General features: G+C 37.8%; 1 protein-coding gene across 1 annotated transcript; it reads right to left on the bottom strand.

Annotated features, from left to right (window-relative positions):
* Window positions 1-8,092: 8,092 nt before the first annotated feature.
* Window positions 8,093-13,072, bottom strand: LYZ (lysozyme). The gene is made up of 4 exons (XM_004483849.3): window positions 12,891-13,072; window positions 11,514-11,678; window positions 8,819-8,897; window positions 8,093-8,305 (listed from the first exon to the last, which is right to left on the bottom strand). The coding sequence occupies exons 1-4, from the start codon at window positions 13,024-13,026 to the stop codon at window positions 8,239-8,241; spliced, it is 447 nt and encodes a 148-aa protein (XP_004483906.1). The 5' UTR covers window positions 13,027-13,072; the 3' UTR covers window positions 8,093-8,238.
* Window positions 13,073-24,681: the final 11,609 nt, after the last annotated feature.

Genomic DNA, 24,681 nt, shown 5'->3' with positions numbered 1-24,681 from the left:
CTGCATTCTCTGCTTCCTTTTACAGCAAGATTTCTGGGAGGAGATGTCTTTATATTCATATATATGATTGATTTATGTTCTTGAGGAATATGTACAAAATAAGTATTGTCGATTATAAATCTCTGGGTAGGAAGATACAATGATATTTTTATTGTCTGTAGTTTCTCAATGTTTATTCAATTACCTTAAATTATTATATAATACAATGTATTTGAAAATTAACTGGGTTTAGACAAAAGAATATTCTAAGACTAATCTTTATAAGGAATTTATCATTTAAAAATGTTGCTATCAAGTTTGTGATATTTATCCAATATTGTATGCACTAAATATTCCACATTTTATTTCATTTTTATGACTTCTCCAAAATATTTGTTTCACCCTAAACAAACAAATCAATAAATTAATTTGTTAGGTGTAATAATGATTCTACAGAAACTAATTTTTGGAGATGGAAGCTAAAGAATTTAGAAATGAAATGTCATAATGTCTTTATTTAACTTAAAATCTTTGAGCAAAAATATATGTGCGTATATATACATACATATCCAAACGTGAAGCAAATATGACAAAATATTAACAAATGCTAAAAACCTGTGATGGGAATATGACTTTATTATACTAATGTCTCCAACTTTATATATATTTAGAAAGTTCATAATAAAAAGTAAAACCAAAATAAAAAGGACCGCATAAACAAATTTTCCCTAAACCTCCTCAAAGTTAAATGAGAAGATGGCATTGTTCCTGACAAAACATTACATCAATAAGGACATTTACATTAGGTTAAGAGGCCATTCTGAAAACTTTCATATATTAAAAAACACCAAACTTTTATGAACAAAGACTTTTATTTTCTTACTTAGGGAATTATGAGGCAGATAACACTGGATATCTAGAATTTGAGATGAATTATGTTTAGGTACCTGATAACCCCTTCCAGGCTTTCACATTTGGGTTGAATCTCTATTATTTTTAAGTACAATCAGATGGGGCCTGTGCCATCACTCATATGTATCTTTCTTATCATTGCAGGATATACCATTAACTGCCCTTGGGGTTTTGCCTTCATTACACCAGTAGTGGCTATTGACCTGAAACATCCCATAATTGGTGCTTTGGTCTCTATGATTGTAGTGTGTAGCTCGTGTATTAAAATCTGTGATGGGAATATGACTTTATTATACTAATGCCCCCTAATAAAATCCTTATGTGATGCAAATCACTTAATAACACTAATCAAGCAAGATAATATACTTTAAAACATATTCTGTTGCTTTTACCTTTTCCCCCTTTCTTAGAGGTTCAACAATTCCCCCAGCCCTTCCCCCAATTCTTTGGGCCATCTCACCCATTCTCCCAACCTTAGCTTCCCTCAAGCCTGCAGAGCCTCACCCAAAGATATCCCTATGCCCCCATCTTATCCCTTCCCTGTACAAATACTTACCTTCAGCTGATCAGATTTCACCCATGTAGGCATCAGCTCACAACCTTCCTGTCCCCTCAACTTCCTTTAAGTCTATCATCCAGTTTCTAGCTCCCTGAGACAGCTTGGTTTACTTATTTCATATCAGAGAAGTCATGTAGTATTTGTCCTTCAATGCCTGGCTTGCTTCACGCAACATAAGGTCCTCAAGATTCATCCAAGTTATCCTGTGTGTTTGTATTGTATACCTTCTTATAACTGAGTAGTATTCCATTGTATGTATATACCACATTTTATTTACCCATTCATCTGTTGATGGGCATTTGGGTTGATTCCAACTTTTAGCAATAGTGAATGAAGCTGCTATGAACATTGGTGTGCATATATCAGTTTGTGTCCTTGTTTTCAGTTCTGGGTATATATATAGCCAGCAGTGGAATTGCTGGGTCATATGGCAAATCTATAGCTAGATTTTTGAGAAAGTGCCAAACTGTCCTCCAGAATGGCTGGATCCTTCTGCATTCCCACAGCAGTGGATGAGTGTTCCCATTCTTCCACATCCTCTCCAACACTTCTTCTGTTTTTTTGATAGCTGCCAGTCTCATGGGAGTAAGATGGTATCTCACTGTAGTTTTGATTTGCATTTGCCTAATAGCTAGTGATTTTGAGCATTTTTTTCATGTGCTTTTTAGAATTTATATTTCTTCTTGGGGAAGCATCTGTTCAAATCTCTTGCCCATTTTTTAAATGGGTTGTTTGTCTTTTTATTTTTGAGATATAGGAGTTCTTTATATATGCAGGATATTTGTTTCGTATCAGATATATGTTTGCCAAGTATTTCTGCCATTGGGTAGGCTGTCTTTTCAGTTTCTTGACAAATTCCTTTGAGGTGCAAAAGGCTTTAATTTTGAGGAAGTCCCACTTATCTGTTTGTTCTTTTGCTGCCCGTGCTTTGGGTGTAAAGTTCATGAAGCCGTTTCCTATTACAAGGTCCTCTAGGTGCTTCCCTACATTGTTTTCCATATCTTTATGGTCTTGGCTCTATAATTAGGTCTTTGATCCATCTTGAGTTGATTTTTGTATAATCCTCTTACATTCTTTTGCATATGGATATCCAATTCCAGACACCATTTGTTGAAGAGGCCATTCTCTTCCATTTGAGTGGGTTTGGTGGCCTTGTCGAATATCATATGACTGTATATATGAGGATCTATACCAGAAATCTCAGTTAGGTTCCATTGGTCAATGTGTCTATCCTTGTGCCAATATTATGCCATTTTCACTACAGTAGATTTGTAGTATGTTTTGAAGTCAAGTAATGTGATTCCGCCAATTTCATTTTTCTTTTTCAATATGTCCTTGGCCATCTGGGACCTCTTTCCTTTCCAAAAAAGTTCAGACTTAGTTTTTCTAGTTCATTTAAAAATGCCGTGTTGATTTTTATTGGGATTGCATTGAATCTGTAGATCAGTTTTTGGTAGGATAGGCATCTAATAATATTTAGTCTTCCTATCCATGAACAGGGAATATTCTTTCATTTATTTAGGTCTTCTTTGATTTCCTTGTATAGTGTTGTGTAGTTTTCTGTGTATAAGTCTTTCACATCTTTAGTTAAATTTATTCCTAGGTATTTGATTTTTAAATTTACTATTGTAAATGGTATTTGTTTCTTGATTTCCTTCTCAGGTTGCTCATTATTGGTGTACAGAAATGCTACTGATTATTGCACATTGATCTTTTTTTTTTTTCTTCTGCATGTTCTTCTTTGTCTGCTTCTGTTGTTGTCAGCGGTATGGGAATCTGTGTTTCTTTTTGTTGTGTCATCTTGTTGTGTCAGCTCTCCGTGTGTGTGGCACCATTCCTGGGCAGGCTGAACTTTCTTTTGTGCTGGGTGGCTCTCCTTACGGGCACACTCCTTGCGTGTGGGGCTCCCCTATGCGGGGGACACCCCTGCATGGCATGGCACTCCTTGTGCGCATCAGCACTGCGCATGGGCCAGCTCCACACGGGTCAAGGAGGCCCAGGATTTGAACAGCGGACCTCCCATGTGGTAGACGGATGCCCTAACCACTGGACCAAGTCTGCCGCCAATAGTGAAATTTTGACTTCTTCCTTTCCAATTTGGATTCCTTTTATGTCTGGTTCTTGTCTCAGTCCTGGAGCAATTACTTCTAGCACAATGTTAAATAGAAGGAGTGATAATGGGCATCTTTGTCTTGTTCCTAATCTTAGAGGGAAAGGTTTTAGGATTTCCTAACACCATTGTAAATGATGTTAGCTGTGGGTTTTTCATACATACCCTTTATCATGTTCAGAATGTTTCCTTCTATTCCAATCTTTTGCAGTGTTTTTGTCAAGAAAGGATGCTGTATTTTGTCAAATGCTTTTTCTGCATCTATAGATATGATCATGTGATTTTTTTTTCCTTCAATCTGTTTATGTGGTGTAGTGCATTAATTGATTTTCTTATGTTGAACCATCCTTGCATACCAGGAATGAAACCCACTTGGTCATGGTGTGTAACTCATTTAATGTGTCGTTGAATACAATTAGCATGTATTTTGTTGAGGATTTTCGCATCAAGGTTCATTAGAGAGATTGGTCTGTCATTTTCCTTTCTTGTGTTGTCTTTGTTTGGCTTTGGTATTAGGGTAATGTTGGCATGATAGAATGAGTTAGTCAGTCTTCCTTCTGTTTCAGTTTTTCAGAAAAGTTTAAGCAAGATTGATGTTCTTTCCAGAATGTTTGATAGAATTCACGTGTGAAGCCATCTGGCCCAGCACTCTTCTTAGTTGGAAGATTTTTAATGATCATTCTATCACTTTACTTGTGATTGGTTTGTTGTGATCATCAATTTCTTCTTACATCAATGTCAGATGCTTATGGGTTTCTAGGAATTTGTCCATTTCCTCTAAATTGTCCTTCTTGTTGAAGTATAGTTTTTCAAAGTATCTTCTTATGATAGTCTATTTCTTTGGGGTTAGTGGTGATTTCACCTTTCTCATTTCTTATTTTGTGTATTTGCATCTTCTCTCTTCTTTTCTTTGTTAGTCTACCTAAGGGTTTATCAATTTTATTGTTCTTCTCAAAGAACCAGCTCTTTGTTGATCGTGCATTTGGGGAACACGGGGCTTGGGAACGCTGCCACGTGACCAACAGTTTTCAGGGACCTCTGCAGCCCTCAGCCCTAGGGGAAGGGTTTTGCCTTCCCACATCTTCCAACTTCCAACTTTAGTTGTTAGAAACCCTCAGTTTTACCTTGAGCAAGCACTACTTTTGTTGCAGTCTCTCCGGATCAATGACCAAACATCTCGTGTTCGTAGGTTCCCGAAACATCTTGCTCTGGCAAGATTCTGTCCCCACTCAGCCAGTCCTTTGCAGGAGAGATGATGAGGGTGTACTAACTCGGACCCCATCTTGCCCCGCCTCTCCTCAATTGATTTTTAATACATTTATTTCTTCCCCCACCCCTTGTTGTTTTGTGCTCACTGTCTAGTCTCTTATGTTTGTTCATTGTGTGCTTATCTTCTTTTCAGGGGGCACCAGGAACCAAACCTAGACCTCTCATGTGGCTTAAGCCACCTCTGCCCCTGCTTGTTGTGTCTCTCATTGTGTTTTCTTTTTACATCATCTTGTTGCATCACCTTGCCATGCCAGTCCATCTTGTCAGTTTGCTGTCTTGCTTCTCTTTTTTAAGAGGCATTGGGAACAAAACCCAGCACCTCCCGTGTCATAGGCAGACACCCAACTGCTTGAGCCATATTTGCTTCTCTCAGTTAATTTTCTTATGTTGAGCCAACCTTGCACACCAGGGATAAATCCCATTTAATCATGGTATATATTTCTTTTAATATGCTATTGCATTCATTTTCTAGTATTTTGTTGGGGATTTTTGCATCTGTATTCAAAGAGATATTGGTTGTAGGTTTCTTTTCTTGTAGTCTCTTTATCTGCCTTTTGTATGAGGGACATGCCCTTATAGAATGAATTATGGAGTGATCTCTCCTCTTCATTAGTTTGGAAGAGTTTGAGCAGATTCAGTTTTTTTTTCTCTCCCCTTCCCTGCCCCCCCAGTTTTCTGATCTCTGTGTGTTCTTCTGTGTCCACTTGTATTCTTGTCAGTGGCCACCTGCAATATGTGTCTCTTTTTGTTGCGTCATCTTGCTGTGTCAGCTCTCCGTGTGTGCGGCGCCACCCTGGGCAGGTTGCACTTTTTCGGCACTGGGTGGCTCTCCTTACGGGGTGCACTCCTTGCTCGTGGGGCTCCCCTATGTGGGGGACACCCCTGTATGGCAGGGCCCTCCTTGTATGCATCAGCACTGCACATGGGCCAGCTCATCAAATGGGTCAGGAGGCCCTGGGTTTGAATCTTGGATCTCCCATGTGGTAGGCAGATGCTCTATCTGTTGAGCCAAATCCACTTCCCCAGATCCAGAGTTAATTCTTCTTGAAATATTGGTAGAATGCCCCTGCAAAGCAATCCTGTCTGGGACTTTCCTTTGTGGGATGTTTGTTTTGTTTTTTTTGACTGATTGAATCTCTTGACTAGTAATTAGTTTATTGAGATCTATTTCTTCTTTAGTCAGTATAGGTAGTTTGTATGTTTCTGAGAAATTGTCCATGTCATTCAGGTTATCTAGTCTGTTCGCATACAGTTTGTGATGGTTAGGCTAATATGTCGAACAGCCAGGTAATTATGCCCAGTTGATTGGTCAAGCAAGCACTGGGCTAATTGTAATACAAGGACATTTATGGACTTTTGTCACCAGCGAGTTTCGTGCATAAAGAGTTGATTACATCTGTAACAGTCCAGGAGATTGCTGTCAGCAATGAGTGACACTTTATCCAAAGAGTTGAATGCCTTAAAAGGGGAAATGATTTCAGCATTCAGAGATAATTTTCCAGCTTGTCTTTGGACAGCCAATGCCTCCAGAAATTCGTTAGGACCTTCACTGGACTTCATCTGAGCCCCTGGTTTGCAGCCTGCCTGCGGAACCTGGACTTGTGCATCTCCATGATCACATGAGAGAATCTTATAAAATCATACTATTTAGAGATATCTCCTATTGATTCTGTTTTCCTAGAGAACCCTGAGTAATACACAGTTGTTCATGGTATCCTGCTTTCAGCATTCAGGCTTCAAGTCTTTCTTCCCTAGCTTGATCCATTTTTCATATACCTCTGAGAATACTGTTTAAGCTTTCTGATTTCTGCTTACATGGTTAGTCCAAGAGAATGAAGCTCCCCCTGTGTTGGGACCTCTGCTGCTGCCCCCTTTACCACATGCCATCCATGGCTGCTCAAGGCCACAGCATTCATATACACCTGAGGTCTGTCCCCTGGTGTCCCAGAAGCTGTCCTTTGGAAGGAGGTGGAATTGAAGACCATGAACTGTCTTGGAATGATCAACATGGAGGAATATACTAAATATACAGCATGAGTCCTTCCTATCATGACAGTGACCCAGCATGGCTACAAAACAGTCAGGAGGACATCCAAGTATGTGTATGGGTGGGGAGTTGGGAGGGGATAGTCCAACGAGGATTGACGAAGCCATTTCTTCCATGGATTGGTAGTGTTGGGAGATTAATAAAATGCGGGGCAACTGTTCAAATGTATTGAAGAAACATTTTAAGAATATCAGAGAATATGGGTCCAATGGGGGTGCTGGAGCTTTGAAGAGAGAGGAGGAGAAGTAAACCAGTCATTGTGGAGAGTGGGGACATCAACACAGTAGGATTGCAGAGCAGTGACTTAGATGGTAAGGCAGATTTGAGCGTCCATTTGACATTATTTGCAGGTCTGAATATAAAGTGACCTGTCAGGATGCTTGTGCAATATTCTCAGGCTGTATTCAGTTGTTTAGGAACAGGTGAGGACATCGGAAATATTGAGGACCAAATCTTTTTACAATTTTTTTCTTCAGAGACACTAGATAGATCTTAAAGAAGGACAAGGTATGTGTTGCAAAGCCTTTAATGATAATGTTTGCATTTTTTACAACATGCATATTTTCACACCAGGGATAATTAGCAGTTATTTCAATATTTGCAGTCATCTGTATCAGGGCTTAATAATGATGCATGAATCTAAATTAATTAAATTAGGTGAGCAAGAGCTCATCTAATCACCTTTGTATACCTTCATGATCGGCAAGATATATAAGATAGTTCTTTACAGGGCTATTATAGATTGATATGTAAAGTGTGATAATAATTTTACAGCTGTATAAATCAAGCAAACAAAGAAAATATTTAAACCCAAGGTCACATACTTAATGAAAACCAAGTTCTTAATTCAGACTGTCTCTACTTTTAGGCATTTGGCATCATGCTCTTTTTAAAAGTTTATATTACCTAACAAAGAGTGCACATCTTTGCTGCTTTGGAGATAACTGAACAGATGAAGTTATCACATGCTTACACAGCTGGGATTTTCTTAAGAGCATTTTGTTTTATGATTGTCTTTTGTTACATTTTTACTGAATATTGGGAAATATGTGTATTATTCAAGATTAAGTTTAAGTTATTTCTTGGACTAAGAACTGAATATATTGGAGATGTATTTGATAACCAAGATAATGATAACTTTTCAACTGCACTAGATCAATTAACAAGCTGAAAAATGCTGTAGGCATCAAATATGAACACATTAGTAAACATAAGCCTCTGAGAAGACAGACCATATTTAATCCTCCTTCTGTAAAATTGTTATTTGTTTCAATAGGGAAAAGTGGTAGTTTGAACTGTCACTAGTACTACTCCCGTATGTGAAAAAGAGCCAAAATTGAGGTGCAGAGGAAAAAGCTGCAGTTAGACTCCACAGCCTCGAACATACTGACTGAGATTTTTGTTCTGACATCGGTTTCTCCACGCCACCCTGTGGAGAAAGGTGAAACAAACCATGAAGAGGTTAAAATACCTTCACTGTAAATACATACTCAGTGCCTTTGTGGGAAAAGTATACATAGATCCAGGCATTGTTTTTATTAAGTGAGATATGTATACTAAGGGCTCCACTCCTCCCCAAAACCCTTACGGAGCACCAGGATGCTGAATCAATCTGTTGAATTTGCACATTTACAACAGCAACCACAACGTGCTCTTCGTTTTCCCTTGTTCCAGGAGTAATTACAAGATATGTCAAGGAACAGTGTGGAAAATCTTAAAACTCTAGAAATCTTCTAAAATAAATGGGTGAGGAAGAGGGTAAGATTCTGAATCTGTTAAGGTAGAATGTTTCTTCAAGGATCAATTCAATACATTGTTTTAGCATAAACCTAAAATTGAGATTTTTAAATTCTCAGCATCACACGGTGGGCTTAGAAAATCTCTCTCACTGCACATATCAACACTATGGTAAAATTGTTCCCTTTTAAACTTAAAAACATACCATGCTTTAATGCCTTGTGGATCACTGACAACCCGCTTTGCACATTTCACAGCTTGTGTGATGTCATCTTGCAGCAAAACTGAGAAAGAGACAGTGAGGAATGAAAACAACTTTCTTAGAAATTTTATTGAAGTTTAGGTTGAATCAGGTTTACTTTATTAGAATGAGGTAGGAAATTATTTTCCAAGAGTCATATATATCCATGAATATGGGGAGGAAATGTTCCCTTCCTTCCATATCACTGGACACGAAATAAAGCCTTTTGTTTATTATTTAGTGAAGTTATTGGAAATTCTGGAATTATTAACTAATCTGATGGAAAATCCCCTTTGTACAAGGTGCTGTAGAAGAAAACCTCAATAAAAAATAAGGAGACAGAATGAATGCAGGTATAGATGTATGTACAAGGCTTTTCATAATGATTTTACAAGGGAAAAATGGAAAAAACCTAAGTGCTTATCAGTAGGAGTGGATCATAAATTATGGAATTCTATTATTTCAAATTCTAATCATGCTTTTAGAATGTTAATACAAATATATCTATATTTGTTGACATGGATTAATTTTGAGGCATAAAGAGCAAAATGTAAAGTAGTGCATATGATACAATTTCATTTTTGGAAAAGTATTCATTGTTTAGATGTTTGTTGTGGGTACATCATATGTGCATGATACAGCTTTACATTCACATACATGATTGATAAATATTCTAGAATAATATGTACCAAAAAAGTACAGTCGTTATAATTCTCTGGATAGTAAGATAATGCAAGACTTTTTTCTCATTTGTAATTTCTAATTTTTATTCAAGTACCACAGATTTTTATATAATGCAAAGTATTTTAAAAATTAAATTAGCTGGATTTAAGCAAAAAGAATATTCTAAGATTAATCTACTCTATCAGGAATTTATCATTTAAAAATTTAACACCAAGGTTGCGTTACTGAGCGAGTATTAGGCTCCGGTCTGATGCTCACGGAAGCCAATATTGTGACATTAGGATTTTGAGAAGAGTTTTTTTGCTGGGTCAACTATGAAGGAAATAAGAGGCAAGCTCAAATCTGTCTTCCTGATATAAGAACTAAGGGCGATTAATACGATGGAAAGAAAGGGAGGTGAGTCAGAGACGGGGATTCAGGTTGGCACATTTCGATTGATTGTACTGTAGCTAAATGCCAGGGGGCTGAATGAGACCGGGAAAAGTTACATTGCAGCAAGTTGGCGGTAAGCATGCGCGCCCCTTCATGGTAGCGTTAGCTGGGTAAAGGGAGGAGTTTGCTAAATACGCTTTGTGGTTATGACTTGCACAGAGAACAAATGTGATAAGGCGTGTTCTCTCTCAAGACCAGTCTGGGCTGATTTCTGGCAACTTTAGGCTGTTTGGAAGGGAGTTGAAGGGACAGAAAGGCAATGAACGGTGATAAGTAAGTGGCAGGGGCGAGGGGAAGCGGTGATATTGTGGCATGTAAGTACTTGAAATAGTTACTCAGTATTGTATACACTAAAGATTCCATGTTATTTCCATTTTTTATGAGTACAACAAAAAACTTGCTCCACTCCAAATAAACAAATTCATAAATTAAAAATTAACTTGTTAGGTATATTAATGATTATATAGGAACTGTTTTTATTGGAGATGCAAACTAAAGAATTGAGAAATGAAATTTCAGAATGTTTCTAGTTCACTTTAAAATCCTTAAGAAAATAAAAATGTATATGTTTGTGAGGTGAAAACTGGATTCAGCTCAGCAGGGGCTAAGGACCAATGGAAAATTACTATCAGATAGTCCTAACCACTGTGGAGACCCACCTGCCCAAGACCTTGTGCTGCAAGATTCCAGATTATGGGAGGCCCACCCATCACCTGACCACAGCAGGTTTTGCTGACCCCTCCCCTGGACAGTTCCAACTAAACTGTAGTTTTCAATCCTTCTTTTGCATAAGGTAGAGCCAATGAGGACAGTGGAAATCAGAAGTCCTCATTTTCATGGAGGGGGAAGGAGAGGGGAGACCAGCCTTAGAAAGCAGCACCCCAGGCACAACTCAAAGGAGCACACCCGCACCCCATCTTGAGTGTGTACTTTTGCTTTGCATTAAATTCTCTTGCTATTACCTGATTAGGACTTGAAGTCTTTCTCATGACTGTCAAGAGCCTCATACTCTAGGCTGAGGTCTTTCACTAAGACCTACCAGGGTTCCACTGACATCATATGTATCTGCATATTTTAACATACAAATGCATATATGAAGCAAATTGGCAAAATGATAATGTATGTTAAAAATACATGAGGGCATACGACTTTATTATACCAATGTCTTTCATGGTTTATATATTCAGAACATTTAATAGTAAAAAGTAAAAGCAAGTTAAAAGAGACCACATAAACAAATTATCCCTAAATCTCCCAAAGTATATGGAAAGATGGCATTGTTCTAGACAAAGCATTGATAAGGTCATTTATAGTAAATAAATGGGCTCTTGCAAAAACTTTTGTATATTGAAAACATCTGGGCCTTTAATTTTTTTTCTTAGAGGATTATGAGGCAGGTAGCACTGAGTACCTAGAACTTGAGGTGGAGGGTGTCTAGGTGCCTGATGAGCCCTTCCAGGCTGTCACATCTGGGTTGAATCTCTATTCTTGTAAGGAAAAGCAGATGGGCCCTGTGCCATCACTTATACATTTTATTTCTTACCATTGCAGGATATTCCACAGCCGTTAACTGCTCTTGGGGTTTTGCCATCATCACACCAGTAGCGGCTGTTGATCTGAAAAATCCCATAATCGGTGCTTCTGTCTCCACGATTGTAGTTTGTAACTCGTGTATTATAATTGCTCTCCCATTTGATCAAACATACCCCTGAAAAGAATTTATTTTCAGTCATAAGGATGCAATACCAAATCACTTATACCAATATCACTTCAATTTAGCTAATTCTATTTTATAAATAATATATTTTTGCAAAATATTATAGCACTTAAATGTTAAGAGCCACTGAGAGAATCCTTTTGTGATGCAAAGCACTTTGTAACACTAATGAAGCAAGGTAAAATGCATTTAAAAATTTAAATGCATGCTTCTTTTATTGCTTTTACCTTACTCATCCCTTTGGCAATATCAGCCTAGAATAGAAAAAAAGGTGAGTTGTTAGGGGGGTTTTGAAAATTAATGGTTGATACTTAGGCTGCTGGGAAAACTTTTTGATCAGAAGAATGAGGCTTTCTCTAAGAGAAAGGAAGTTCCTTAGAATGGCTAAAGGTAGATTTCAATAATCAGACTCTGGAAGACAAGAGTTAGAGAATAGAAAAGAATATTTCATTCATCCACTCATTCATCCAAAAATAAGGATTCAGAGGAAGTGTTTGAATTTATTATGAGAAGTAAAGTGATTATGTTGACAAAAATAGACTAAAATATGTAATGCCTTTTACTCGGGCCACAATTTGAATTGTGTGGAAGAAAATGAAAAATCGTTAATATAGCAGGGAGAATAAGAATAATAAGACATCATTTCATGCTCAGTTACAGGGATCTCTTTATAATAGAGTTACTGAGGGGAAATAAGTTCCATCTGCCCTTTGTATGGAATGTTCAATATAATTTTTAAATTGCTACTGTTAAAAATCCCATATCGTGGCAGGGAATTTGAAAAAAAAAAAAGGGAGTACTTGTTGCTCTGGTTTCTTAGAACCTTAGTTCTAAATGATGGGAAAAGGTTAGAGTGAAGTATTGAGGACTTAACAGAGAAATTCCTTGTCCTCAAATGTATCTTTAGTTAGCCTCTGCATTCCATTGAGTCTGGGCACCTGGCAAATTCAGTGGAACTGGAAGAGTACAACAGGTCCTATTGTACTTAGAATGGTAGGAATTTTGCCTTCCATGCCCTTATTTCTGCATCTGGTGTTTCTGAATATACAAGAACAAGTTGATGTTTTTACCTGTTGTAAGTACACAAAGCCTCAGAGGCAAAAAAAAGTCTATTCCTTCAAAGCCCCTTTTTATTGTCCTTCTCTTCTGTTTTCTATCCCCTCCTGGATAACTTTCTCAAAGTGTGAAGGAGAGCAGACTTACAGTTTGCCAGGCTGATTCCCTTGAAGCCACCCAGTCCAAGTCTTTTCAGGGTTCTAGCCAATTCACACCTTTCAAACTTCTTGCCCCGGACAGTGGCAGAAAGGAGGAGAAGCCCCAGAATAAGGAGAGCCTTCATGCTGTCTGGGAAGACGGATCTCTAGGCTACTAGGGCAAAGGACCCCAGTATTTAACACCTGTTAACTTCCTTCTTCTCCTAATCGTTTGTGGGCTCCACCCTTTGAGCTTTACAGGAAAGCAAGAATTGTTTATTGATCCACTGACATTAAAAGGTTTTTTAATTGAAGATAGATAACCTGATATGTAAAAATTACCTGCCATAAAATGATGAAAGGACATTGTTTAAAGATATGGCTCGGGAAGAAGGGGGAGTTGTATTGTTTCCCAAAGAGAAACTTTCTTCTGTGTTTTTTTAAATGAATAGAATGATTATAAAGAGAAAAAAACACTAATGAACATTTTATAAAGCTTAAAATGAGCCCTGATCTTTGATTAACATTCATTTTCATGAAATTGTCTTGGGTGCGTTTGCTATTTTGTATTTATCTTTTCACTTAAAATTTCTTTATATACAATTTTTATGAATGGACATGACCCATGTGCCTGACATTTTAACAAGTTGTCAGAAGTATTACTACCGCAAATAGAAAGAAGAGAGCTTTATTAACATTTACACAATTTGTGAATTATGCAACAAATAAAAGTCGTTATTCCAGTGTGATTGGGGAACACTGAGAATGTAAAGTCCAAAAGAAGAATGGAAATGGTTGTTATCAGGCAAGCTCTATTCTCCTGGGTTATTGGAACACTGAGGCAGAAGGAGACTTGTCTGAAACTGATTGGTCAGAAATACTCCCCATTTTCTTGTCTTATTTCTAGTAAGTCTTTCTCCAAGCTGCACATTTCTGAAATCTCATTGGGTAGCCTAGGGTGTTCACCTTATGTGCCTCCTTGCTGTGAACCATTTTGTAACTTGGGGCGTGAAGGTCAATGGAGAGTTCTTTTAACATTACAGCCTTTTCATCAAGATCTGTCAAAGAAAACATCACTAATGAAGATTTCTTGTTTGCTATCCTGTAGTGCTTGGGGACCCATTAAGTTGGAAAGTTCCAGTGTCTTTCCCCATGGAGGAAGGAATATACTATGGAACGATAGCCAGTTGAGGCAACATTGGAAAATGGATTCCATCAACGGTCAATGACAAGATATCTGAAAGACACAAGAGTAAAATTATTTGGGGTAACAATATTCTGAGGTAAGTGAAGGTAGTTATTAGAGGTTTTGTCCTATAAGATACCATATGTGCAGGCCTGGAGATTGAAAGCCTGATACAACAGCATGATTAGTGAAATGAGAGATTGTTGAGTATAGCCATTATTCTGGAAATAAAACAATGATTTAAAGGTACTATGATAATTATTAGGAGGTAAAAGATTGATAGTGCTTGGAATATGCCCCTAGTCCAGTCTCTCCAATATGCAATATTCAACCAGTATTTAGAATCCCAAGTCCTGAGAGTTGCTAGTTCTTGCAGTATCTGAATCTTTTCTTTGAAGTCTGTAATATTTTGCTCAATTTTACCAGATTGTTTTACATAACAGTGCCATTGCTACCCCCAGAGGGTACATGCTGTAAAGGAGAATTAACGAATTTTAGTTGGCCAGATTGTATTTTTGAGACTTGTTAACTTTCTGATATATTGTACTGTAACCGAAGCAAATGCCAATAACTGCTGTAACTCACTGAACTGTATTTTTTGTACTGTAACCAAAGTAAATGCCAATAACTGCTGTAACTCTCTGAACTGTAATTTTGATGTATGCTAACCTTTTGATGTAGTCAGATGCAAATATTTGTAATTGTGTAACTCACTGAACAGTAACACAGAGGCTTTGATGCTTTGATATAGACGCTTTACTGTGTAGCTGTGTAATCTTTACTTTGTGATTGGGCAGTCATATATTAAGTTGTGGCTGGCCCAGCTTGTATCCCCTTATCTTGTTTTGCAACTTTAAAGTTTTGTGATCTTGGAGGCAGCTCCCTAAATGTTCACAAATGAAGGAACCTGAGTTAGCCCAGAGCTAACCACTCCAAACTAAGCTATCTTGCTAGTTTTAACCAGAATTGGCCTGCCTAATATGCACAGGAGCTTAACCTTAAACTGTAGGTAGCCTATACCTTATTATAATACTAAAAATCACACCCGCCATCATGTTAATGCCGCTAATTTCTTACATGTGTCCTGTGACTAAGCATGTATTCAATCTGCACATTCTTAGCAATTAGACTATCTTTAACCTTGCCCTCTCTAGCCATTATACTCATCCTATGCCTGGAGCCTTTGTTAGATTACTATAAAACTTTCAGCATTTCTCCAGCGTGGAGAGACAGATATGAAGCCTACAAGCCACCTGTTCTCCTACATTACACTCTGTACTAAAGAATCTTTGTGTCTTGGAAACTCTGATGTCATAGAATTGTTTCTGTCATGTTCATTGGGCAGCATGCCCACATTGTCCCAGTGTCAACATCCCTCCTTGATGAGCTGTGAGGATATCTAGTGCTCTACAGTTTAGTAGGACAACCTTCACTATGCTATCTACCTCAAGCTGTAAGTTCTCTGAAGCCATGATTGTGTTATTAAAGGTGACCTCAATAGTTTTTGACATGGTTTAGGTGACTTTTTCAAATTGAGAAAATCCAAGAAACCAAAATATATTTCTCAAAAATTTCCAGGCTATACCAGGCTTTTCATTTGATTGGTTGTATTCCATAGTATCCCACTTAGATCTAAAATGTTTTTTGAGTTGGTAAATGGAAGATTCCAGGTTTGCTAAATTTTTTCATATAAATGTGATTGTGGCTGAAGGGGTAGTAAAGGAAGGTTACTGTCAATTGAATGAAGCTAGAGGATTATCTAGGACTGTATAACGAAGGGATGGATGAGGTTAGTGGTTAATAGTACAAATACAAGTCTGTTTCTTTATTACAAGATGTTAAGTATATGGTGATACTTGGGAAAAATACAACCAATGTAACTTAGAGACTTAGTTAACAGTGATATAATATTTTTGTAGCAATGGCAAAGAAAGTACTATATCAATGCCAAGGGTGAACAATGGGTGAGGGTTAAAGGGGGTCTGGTATCTTTCATTTTGGAGTAATGAAAACATTCTAAAATGAACTAAACTGATGACAGCAAAACTCTGTGATGAAACTGAGAGCCACTGTGTGTACACTTTAGCTGGAATGTATTAGGCAGGAGACCGTATAACACAATGAAACCCATGGTGAATGATGGACTGTGGTTAACAGTACAAATATGAGAACAGTAGCTCATGCATATACTGCCTACTGGAGAACATTGCCCCACCCCTACAAGGTATTGCCACATAGTTGGTGCTGTAACTGAGTCTTCAAAAAGCCATTGCTCTCTTCTATCAACCCGGGTGCTTCAGGATGATGGGGAACATGGTAAGACCATTGAATTCCATAAGCATGTGCCCATTCTTGCACATCATTTGCTGTGACATGGGTTCCTTGATCAGAAGCCATTTTGTGTGGAATGCTGTGGTGGTGGATAAGACATTCAGTAAGTCCATGGATGGACTTACTTCTTTTGGAAGAAGCACTGCATGTGAGGAATGCCAACCCATATCCGGACTTTGCATCTATTCCAGTTAGAATACATTGTTGCCCCTTCCATGATGGAAGTGGTCCAACGTAATCAACCTGCAATGAGGTAGAGGCTGGTCACCTTGGGGAATGGTGCCATACCAGGTGTTCAGTGTGGGTCTCTGCTGCTGGCAGATTGGGCACCCAGCTGGGGCTGTAGCCAAGTTGGCCTTGGTGAGGATAATTCCTTGTTGCTGTGCCCATGCATAATCTCCATCCCTACCGCTATTGACACTTTGTTCATGAGCCCATTGGGAAATGACAGGAGTAGCTGGAGAAAGAGGCAGAGTGCTAGCCATAGAGTGTGTCATCTTACCCACTTGATTGTTAAAATCTTCCTCTGCTGAAGTTACCTTCTGGTAAGCATTCATGTATTACATAAATATTTTCATGTTTTTTTTTGCCCGCTCAGAAACGTCTGTCCACATACCTCTTCCCCAGACCTCTCTGTCACCAATTTTCCAATCGTATTCTTTCCAAATCCCTGACCACCCAGCCAAATCATTGGCAACAGCCCATGAATCAGTGTACACACACACCTCTGTCCATTTCTCCTTGCAAGTAAAATGATCAACCAGTTGCACTGCCCTGGTTCTGCCCACTGGGAGGATTTTACCTCCCCACTATCCCTCAGAGACATCCCTGAAAGGGTCTGTAAATTGTCTCAAGCCTGGGAATTGATTAAGGGGCCGTGACTCTGTTTCTGTAATTTAAGTTAGGGTTTTGTTCACTGGACCTACAACTCTTATGCTTATATAGATCAAGTAGGAATTTAGTTGCTTGGGGTATATAAAGAAGCCCCTAATATTAATAAACTTGTCTGATGAGCTTGAGGCTTCAATGCTCTCAGATCCCCTGATCCCAATCTCTCTTTATCTTTCATTCCCGATACCCTTCGGGTCTGCAACTCCAACATGCCTTTCACTGTGGTACCCATGTCCACCTTGTTTTTGGTGATTAACTGCTGCTAGTTGGCTTCTACTAGACTGAGATCTGATAATCCCCATAGTGTTTCAGGATTCTAGTTCCATGACAACAGTTCCCACAGTAATATCTGGACTCAAGGAAGAGTTCTTCAAGGAAGATGGAGATAGTCTCACAAATTTATTCCTCATGGTCCTGGTTAAAGGTGTGTCCTCTGGACATTTCTGGGGTAGAAGGGCAGGTTTTAAATGGTGAATTCATCCTAGCATCCCAATCTCTTTAAGTCTTTAAATCCCCTTACCTACAGTATACCAGGGTAAATCAGGCATCTCAACCTCAGATATTCTAGGCTATCTTTTGGTCCATGTTTAAGCCAGCCACCGATCACACTGTTAGAGCCCTTTCGAACCCCTTGAGCTACAGCGTTGAATCCCAAATCTCTTAATGGGCCCATATAAAATAAATTCAATCTGATCTAACTTTGTATCCCTTCCACCACTATCCCATACTTTTAATTTCCATTACCACACATATTCCCCTGATTTTTGTCTGTATAAATTGGAAAATGGGTCACACTTTCTACCTCACTTTTGGAACTTGTTATGATTTTAGTCTAGTTACAGATCTGGAAGAAAAATGGGTGGTGGGGGTAGGTAAGGTGAAGAATTATAAACGTTTTGCAAACTAGAGGATTACTCTTTGGAGAGGATAAACCAGAGACTCTGGACTTGGGTATCAACGCACATATGAAGGCAGGGGCACAATCCCATGTGGAAAATAGGGTGAGTAAATAAAGTTCTGCATTCTGAATATTAAGCCCTGAGCTCCAAGCCTCCCCCTATGCAACATCTTGAATTTGAGCTGCCAAAATCACTTCCCAGGCAGGAGCCATAGGATTCCTCTCCAGAGAAGTGTCTGTAACAGGAAAAATAGTGTCCTAATATTGGGGCCCTCCAAGAAATGACCAGCCTTCTCCAATGGCCTATGGGATGTCCCACCCAGACCCATAGATTTTCCACTCTGCTGAAAGCCACTCATGCCAAAACAGAGGTCAAAATAAACACTTAAAGAAAAGGAACTCAGAGTATTCACTTTAATTAAAAAAATTTTTAAAAAAGTATAATGAATGTTTCACATAGATAATATATCATAGTCTTATAACAAGGAGGGATATTATAATAAAGAAATAAGAGAATAAAAAGGAGTCCTTGGGATTGGAAAATAGAAGTGTTAATAAAAACAATCAATGGAAAAATTGAGAAAGATTTGAGAAATGTTCCTAGAAACAGAATAAAAAGACAAAGATAAAAAATAGGAGAGAAAGGATGAGAAAATTAAAGAATAATGAGACCAAACATCCAATCAATAGGAATTCTTGACAGGAATTACAGACAGTGACAACCTCAGGCACTGCAAGATGCCTGGAAGGCAGCGCCACTCCAGGTGGCCCAGGCCTGGGGCTCTGTGGGGAGGGGCAGAGCCCGGCAGCAGGCCCACCTCAGGGCAATTCCATTGGTGGATGTATCTGTCCTTGAGTCAGTACCATGCTGTTGTGACCACTGCAACATTGTAATAAGTTTTAAAGTCAGGAAATGTAAGTCCTCTGATTTCATTCTTTTTCAAGATGGTTTTGTCTACTCAATGTCCCTCACCATCCAAATAAATTTTACGATTGAATTTTCTTTTTCTGCAAAGTAGGCTGCTGGGATTTTTATTGGGATTGTATTAATTCTGTAAATTGTTTTTGGTGGAACTGACATCTTAATATTTATCTTTTAATCTATGAGCATGGAAGGTCTTTCCATTTACTGAAACCTTCTTTGATTTATTTAAGAAAGTTTTGTAGTTCCATGTATAAGTTCTTTACATCTTGGTTAAATTTATTCCTAGACATATGATTGCTTTAGTTGCTGTTGTAAGTAGAATTTTTTCTTGATATATGTATAAACACGATTCATTTTTGTATATTGATCTTGTACCCTGCCACTTTGCTGATTTCATTTAGTAATTCTAGCAGCTTTGTTGTAGATTTTTAAAAAAGATTTATTTTTATTTATTTCTCTCCCCGCCCCCACCCTAGTTGTCTGCTCTCGCTGTCCATTCACTGCGTGTTCTTCTGTGTCTGCCTGGTTTCTTGTCAGCGGCATCCAGAATCCGAGTCTCTTTCTGTTGCGTCATCTTGCTGTGTCAGCTCTCCGTGTGTGTGGCACCACTCCTGGGCAGGCTGCATTTTTTTTGTGTTGGGCGGCTCTCCTTATGGGAGTGGCATGGCATTCCTTGTGCACATCGCACTGCGCATGGGCCAGTTCATCACATGGGTCAGGAGGCCCTGGGTTTGAACCTTGGACCTCCCATGTGGTAGGCGGACACCCTATCGGTTGGGCCAAGTCTGAGTCCCTGTTGTAGATAGTTGTGGACTTTCTTTATATAGAATCATATCATCTCTAAATGGAGCAAGTTTTACTTCTTCCCTTCCAATTTGGATGCCTCCTCTTTCTTTTTCTTGTCTAGTTTTTCTGGCTAGAACTTCCAGTGCAATATTGAATAAGAGTAGAGACACTGAACATACTTATCTTGTTATAGATCTTAGAGGAAAAAACAGATTTTAGTCTTTCACCATTAAGTAAGATGTTAGTGGTGGGTTTTTCTTGTGTACCCTTTATCGTGTTGAAGAATTTTCCTTCTATTCCTATTTTCCTAAGTATTTTTATCAAGAAGGGATGCTGGTATTAGGCACCAAATCTGGGCCTTTGGGGATAACCAGAGATGTAGAGAAAAACCTTTAACATGAGAGTTAGGCAGAACTTACATTTATTGCATATACAGAGGCAAGGAGCCAAGGTCAGTTTAAAGTGACTCAGACTTGACACCCAGTGCTGCAGTTTCATTCTTGCTTAAATGTATAAGTTGCTATTTAATACCTGTTTTGATTTGGCATTAGCTTTTTATGCATAGGGATGAACATGCATAGCTAGTTATATAATTACATGATTAGTATGTTCAGAAAATCTCGCTTGCACATATATTTCATGATCACAAAAGGGATGGATAACTCCGCCCTGGAGTGTGAGAAATTTACTATGTTAATTAAGCAAGTTTAAGTGAGGACAGCCAGGGGTTTCTTTTGTACAGACCTGGCCATCGGTTGAAGCTGGTTTTCATATTTTGTTGCTCCAGCAGGATGTTCTACAAAAATGGAATCCAGCACCAAGAAAGCTTTGCATCTCATTACCATCTAATTTACATATAATTCTTTTCTGTGCATCCTAGCAACAGGGAGAGAAAAGGGAACAAACAAGTTACTTTCAGAGATTCAGTTATTTCATTCTACATCCATCACTGAATTTTGTTAAATGCCTCTTCTGCATTAGTTGAGATGATCATGTTGTTTTTTTTCCTTTAATGTGTTAATGTGGTGTATTGGTGTATTACATTAATAGATATACTTATGTTGCATACCTGTAATAAATCTTACTTGATCATGGTGTATAATTCTTTTAATGTGCTGTTGGATTTGATTTGCTAGTATATTCAAGTTTTTGCATTTAGTTTCATATGAGAAATTAGTAAGCACTTTTCTCCTAGCATCTTTATCTGATTTTTTATTAGAGTGATTTTGGTCTTGTAGAATGAATCAGGGGGTCATCCCTCCCCTTCAATTTTTTTGGAAGAGTATGAACAGGATTAGTATTTATTCTTCTTTGAATGTTTGATAGAATTCCCCTGAGAAGCCATTTGGTCCTAGGCTTTCATTTGTTGGGAGTTTTTAAAAAATCAATTTTATTGAAACATTTTCACAAATCAAACAATCCATCCATTCACTACTGCAATCAATATTAAAGCATTTTCATTACTCCAATAGGAAAAACCCATACCTCTTTGTAGTCACCACTCAATACTTCTATCCTTCCCCTGTCATACATATCTGCTAATCTATTTCCATCTTTGTAAGTTTATTTGCATTTTGTATAGATGAAGCCAAAGATTATGTAGTACTTTGTGTCTTATTTCTTTCACTTAGCATAACTCCTTTTATTTTACCATTGATGGAAGAATTTTAATATGTTATTATTCACTACAGTCCATAGTTTTCTTTCATTGTATTTTTGCCCAAATAGCACCCTACTCCAAACATCTTGTAACATTAACATATATTTGTTTTGTAAGAGAAAAATATGTTTACATATGCACTATTAACCATATTCATTGGCCAGAAGAAATAATAGCATGTCACTATGCTATACACTTTCATGTTTCATCTTTTATTTATTTACTTATTTATTTTATGAGGAGATATAAGCTTACAACCATGCATAACATGCAGAATTCCCATATATCACACCTCCAGAAACATCTGGCATTGTTGTAGAACATTTGTTACAGATTATGAAAGAACATCATTAAAATATTACTGCTAACTATGGTCCATAACTTAATTTGGTGTGTTTTTTCATAACTCCCCTACTTTTAATACCGTGCCGTACTATTGTACATTCATTATAGTTAATGAGAAAATGCTTTCATATTTGTACTGTTAACCACAATCCATCATCCACCACATTGTGTTTTAACAGTCCCATGCCTTGTACAGTTCATCCAAAATGTTTACTCAGTGGCTCTCAGTTTCATCACAGAGTTGTGCTGTCATCACCTCAGTAATTTTAGGAAGGTTTTTGTTAGTCCAATAGGAAACAATCTCAAACTCCCCTATTATTGACCCTTAGCATTGATATAGTACCTTCTTTGACATTGAGGTAAGAATATTACAGTATTGTTAATATTAGTCCATAAGTTTCATTAATTGTGTTTTCCCCATGTATTTACCATATTCTTACCACCTTGTAATGGTGACATACATTTGTTCTAATTCATAAAAGAATATTCTTGCATTTGTACTATTAACCACAATTCTCATCCACTATTGAATTCTCTATATAGAGTCCCTAGATTATTCTATAGCTTGCTTTCAATTGTCATTTACATCGCTAGACTACCCCTTTAAGCCACAATCAAATTCATAAATCAGCAGTGTTAGTTATAATCACTATAATGTATTGCCATCAACTCTATTTATTTTTACAATCAAGCTAATTAAAATTCTACATTCTTTAAGCATCAATACTGCTTCTGAGCACCCATCCTATCTCCTAGTAACTTATAGTCTAGATTTTAACTCCAAGTGTTCACTCTTCATATTTAGGTCATATTAGTGAGACAATATTATATTTGTCCTTTGTGTCTAGCTTATTTCACTCATCATAATGTCCTGAAGATTCATTCATGTTATATGTGACCCAATTTCATTTCTTCTCACAGCAGCTTGGTATCCCATCATATGTACGTACCACAGTTTCTTTATCTATTCATTGACTGATGGAAACTTGGGTTGCTTCCAACTTTTGGCAATTGCGAATAATGCTACTATTAACATTGGTGTACAAATGTCTCTGTTCATGTCCCTGCTCTCAATTCTTCTGGGTGTATACCTAGGTGGTATTGCCAGATCACATGGCAGATCTATATTCCACTTCCTCATGAACTGCCAGTCTTCCACAGTGGCTGTACCATTCTATATTCCCACCAGCAGTGAATAGCATTCCTATTTCTCCACATCCTCTCTAACACTTGTAGTTTTCTGTTTTTCAATAGTAGGTATTCTAGTAGGTACGAAATGATATCTCATTGTAGTTTTGATTTGCATTTTCCTAATAATGATGGTGAACATCTTTTCATGAGTTTTTTTTTGTCATCTGTATTTCCTCTTTGAAAAAATGTCTATTTAATTCTTTTGCTCATTTTTTAATGTTTGTCTTTTACTGTTGATTTGTAAGATTTCTTTATACAATGGATATTAAACCCTTATTGGATATGTAGTTTCCAAATATTTTCTCCCATTGGGTAGGGTGGCTTTTCATCCTTTTGACAAAGTACTCTGAATTGCAAAATGTTACTTTTGGGGTTGCATTTATCTATTTTTTTCATTTGTTGTTCTAAGAACTTACCTCCTACCACCAAGTCTTGAAGATGTTTTCCTACATTATCTTCTAGGAATTTTATGGTCTTGGATTTCATGTGTAGGTTTTTGATCCATTTTGAGTTGATTTTTGAATAGGAAGTGAGCTAGGGGTCCTCTTTCATTCTTTTGGTTATGGATATACTGTTCTCCCAGCACCATTTCTTGAAGAGATTGTTCTGTCCCAATAAATGGACTTGGTATTCCTATAAAAAATTAGTCGAGTGGAGGATTGGGGTTAACAGTACAAATGCAAGAATGCCCTTCTGTGAATTACAATAGATGTATGTCACTATTGCAGGGTGGTGGAAATGTGGAGAAGCATGGGAAAAATACAATTAATGTAACCTATGGACTATAGTTAACAGCAATACTGTAATATTTTTGCATCCTACAGATGTACTATGTTAATAACAGAGCAGTATGAAAAAAATATGCTGAATGCATGCCACGGACCATAGTTAGTGATAAAGTCTAATGACTTATCTATTAATATAACAAATGTTCCACAATGGTGTGGTGTGTTGATGAAAGGATATTGTGTGGGAATTCTACACCTGTACATGCGTGGTTTCTTTAAATATACTTCTAATTTTTAAAAAGATATTTAGATTACATAAATGTTACATAAAATATATTCCCATATACCCCATCCCTACCCCTCCCACATTTTCCCACATTATCACCATCCTTTATTAGTGTGGTACATTTGTTAACAATTGATGAACACATTTTGCAGCATTGCCACTGAGTGTGGGTTATAGGTTACATTGTAGTTTACACTCTCTTCTGCACAATTTTGTAAGTTATGACAAGATATATAAAGGCCTATATCTGCCAAAAGTGTGTTTTGTAAGTTCACAATTTCTGTAATAAAGATATATTTAGGGAAGCGGACTTGGCCCAATGAGCCCTACCACATGGGAGGTCTGCGGTTCAAACCCCGGGTCTCCTTGACCCGTGTTGAGCTGGCCCATGCGCAGTGCTGATGCGCGCAAGGAGTGCCCTACCACGCAGGGGTGTCCCCCATGTTGGGGAGCCCACGTGCAAGGAATGTGCTCTGTAAGGAGAGCCCCCAGTGTGAAAGAAAGTGCAGCCTGCCCAAGAATGGTGCTGTACACATGGAGAGGTGACACAACAAGATGCAACAAAAAGAAACAC

This window comes from Dasypus novemcinctus, chromosome 12 (genome assembly GCF_030445035.2).
Source record: "Dasypus novemcinctus isolate mDasNov1 chromosome 12, mDasNov1.1.hap2, whole genome shotgun sequence".
In the NCBI taxonomy this organism is placed as follows: domain Eukaryota; kingdom Metazoa; phylum Chordata; class Mammalia; order Cingulata; family Dasypodidae; genus Dasypus; species Dasypus novemcinctus.
The sequence above is the reverse complement of the archived record's forward strand: the minus strand, read 5'-3'. Positions and strand labels throughout refer to the sequence as shown.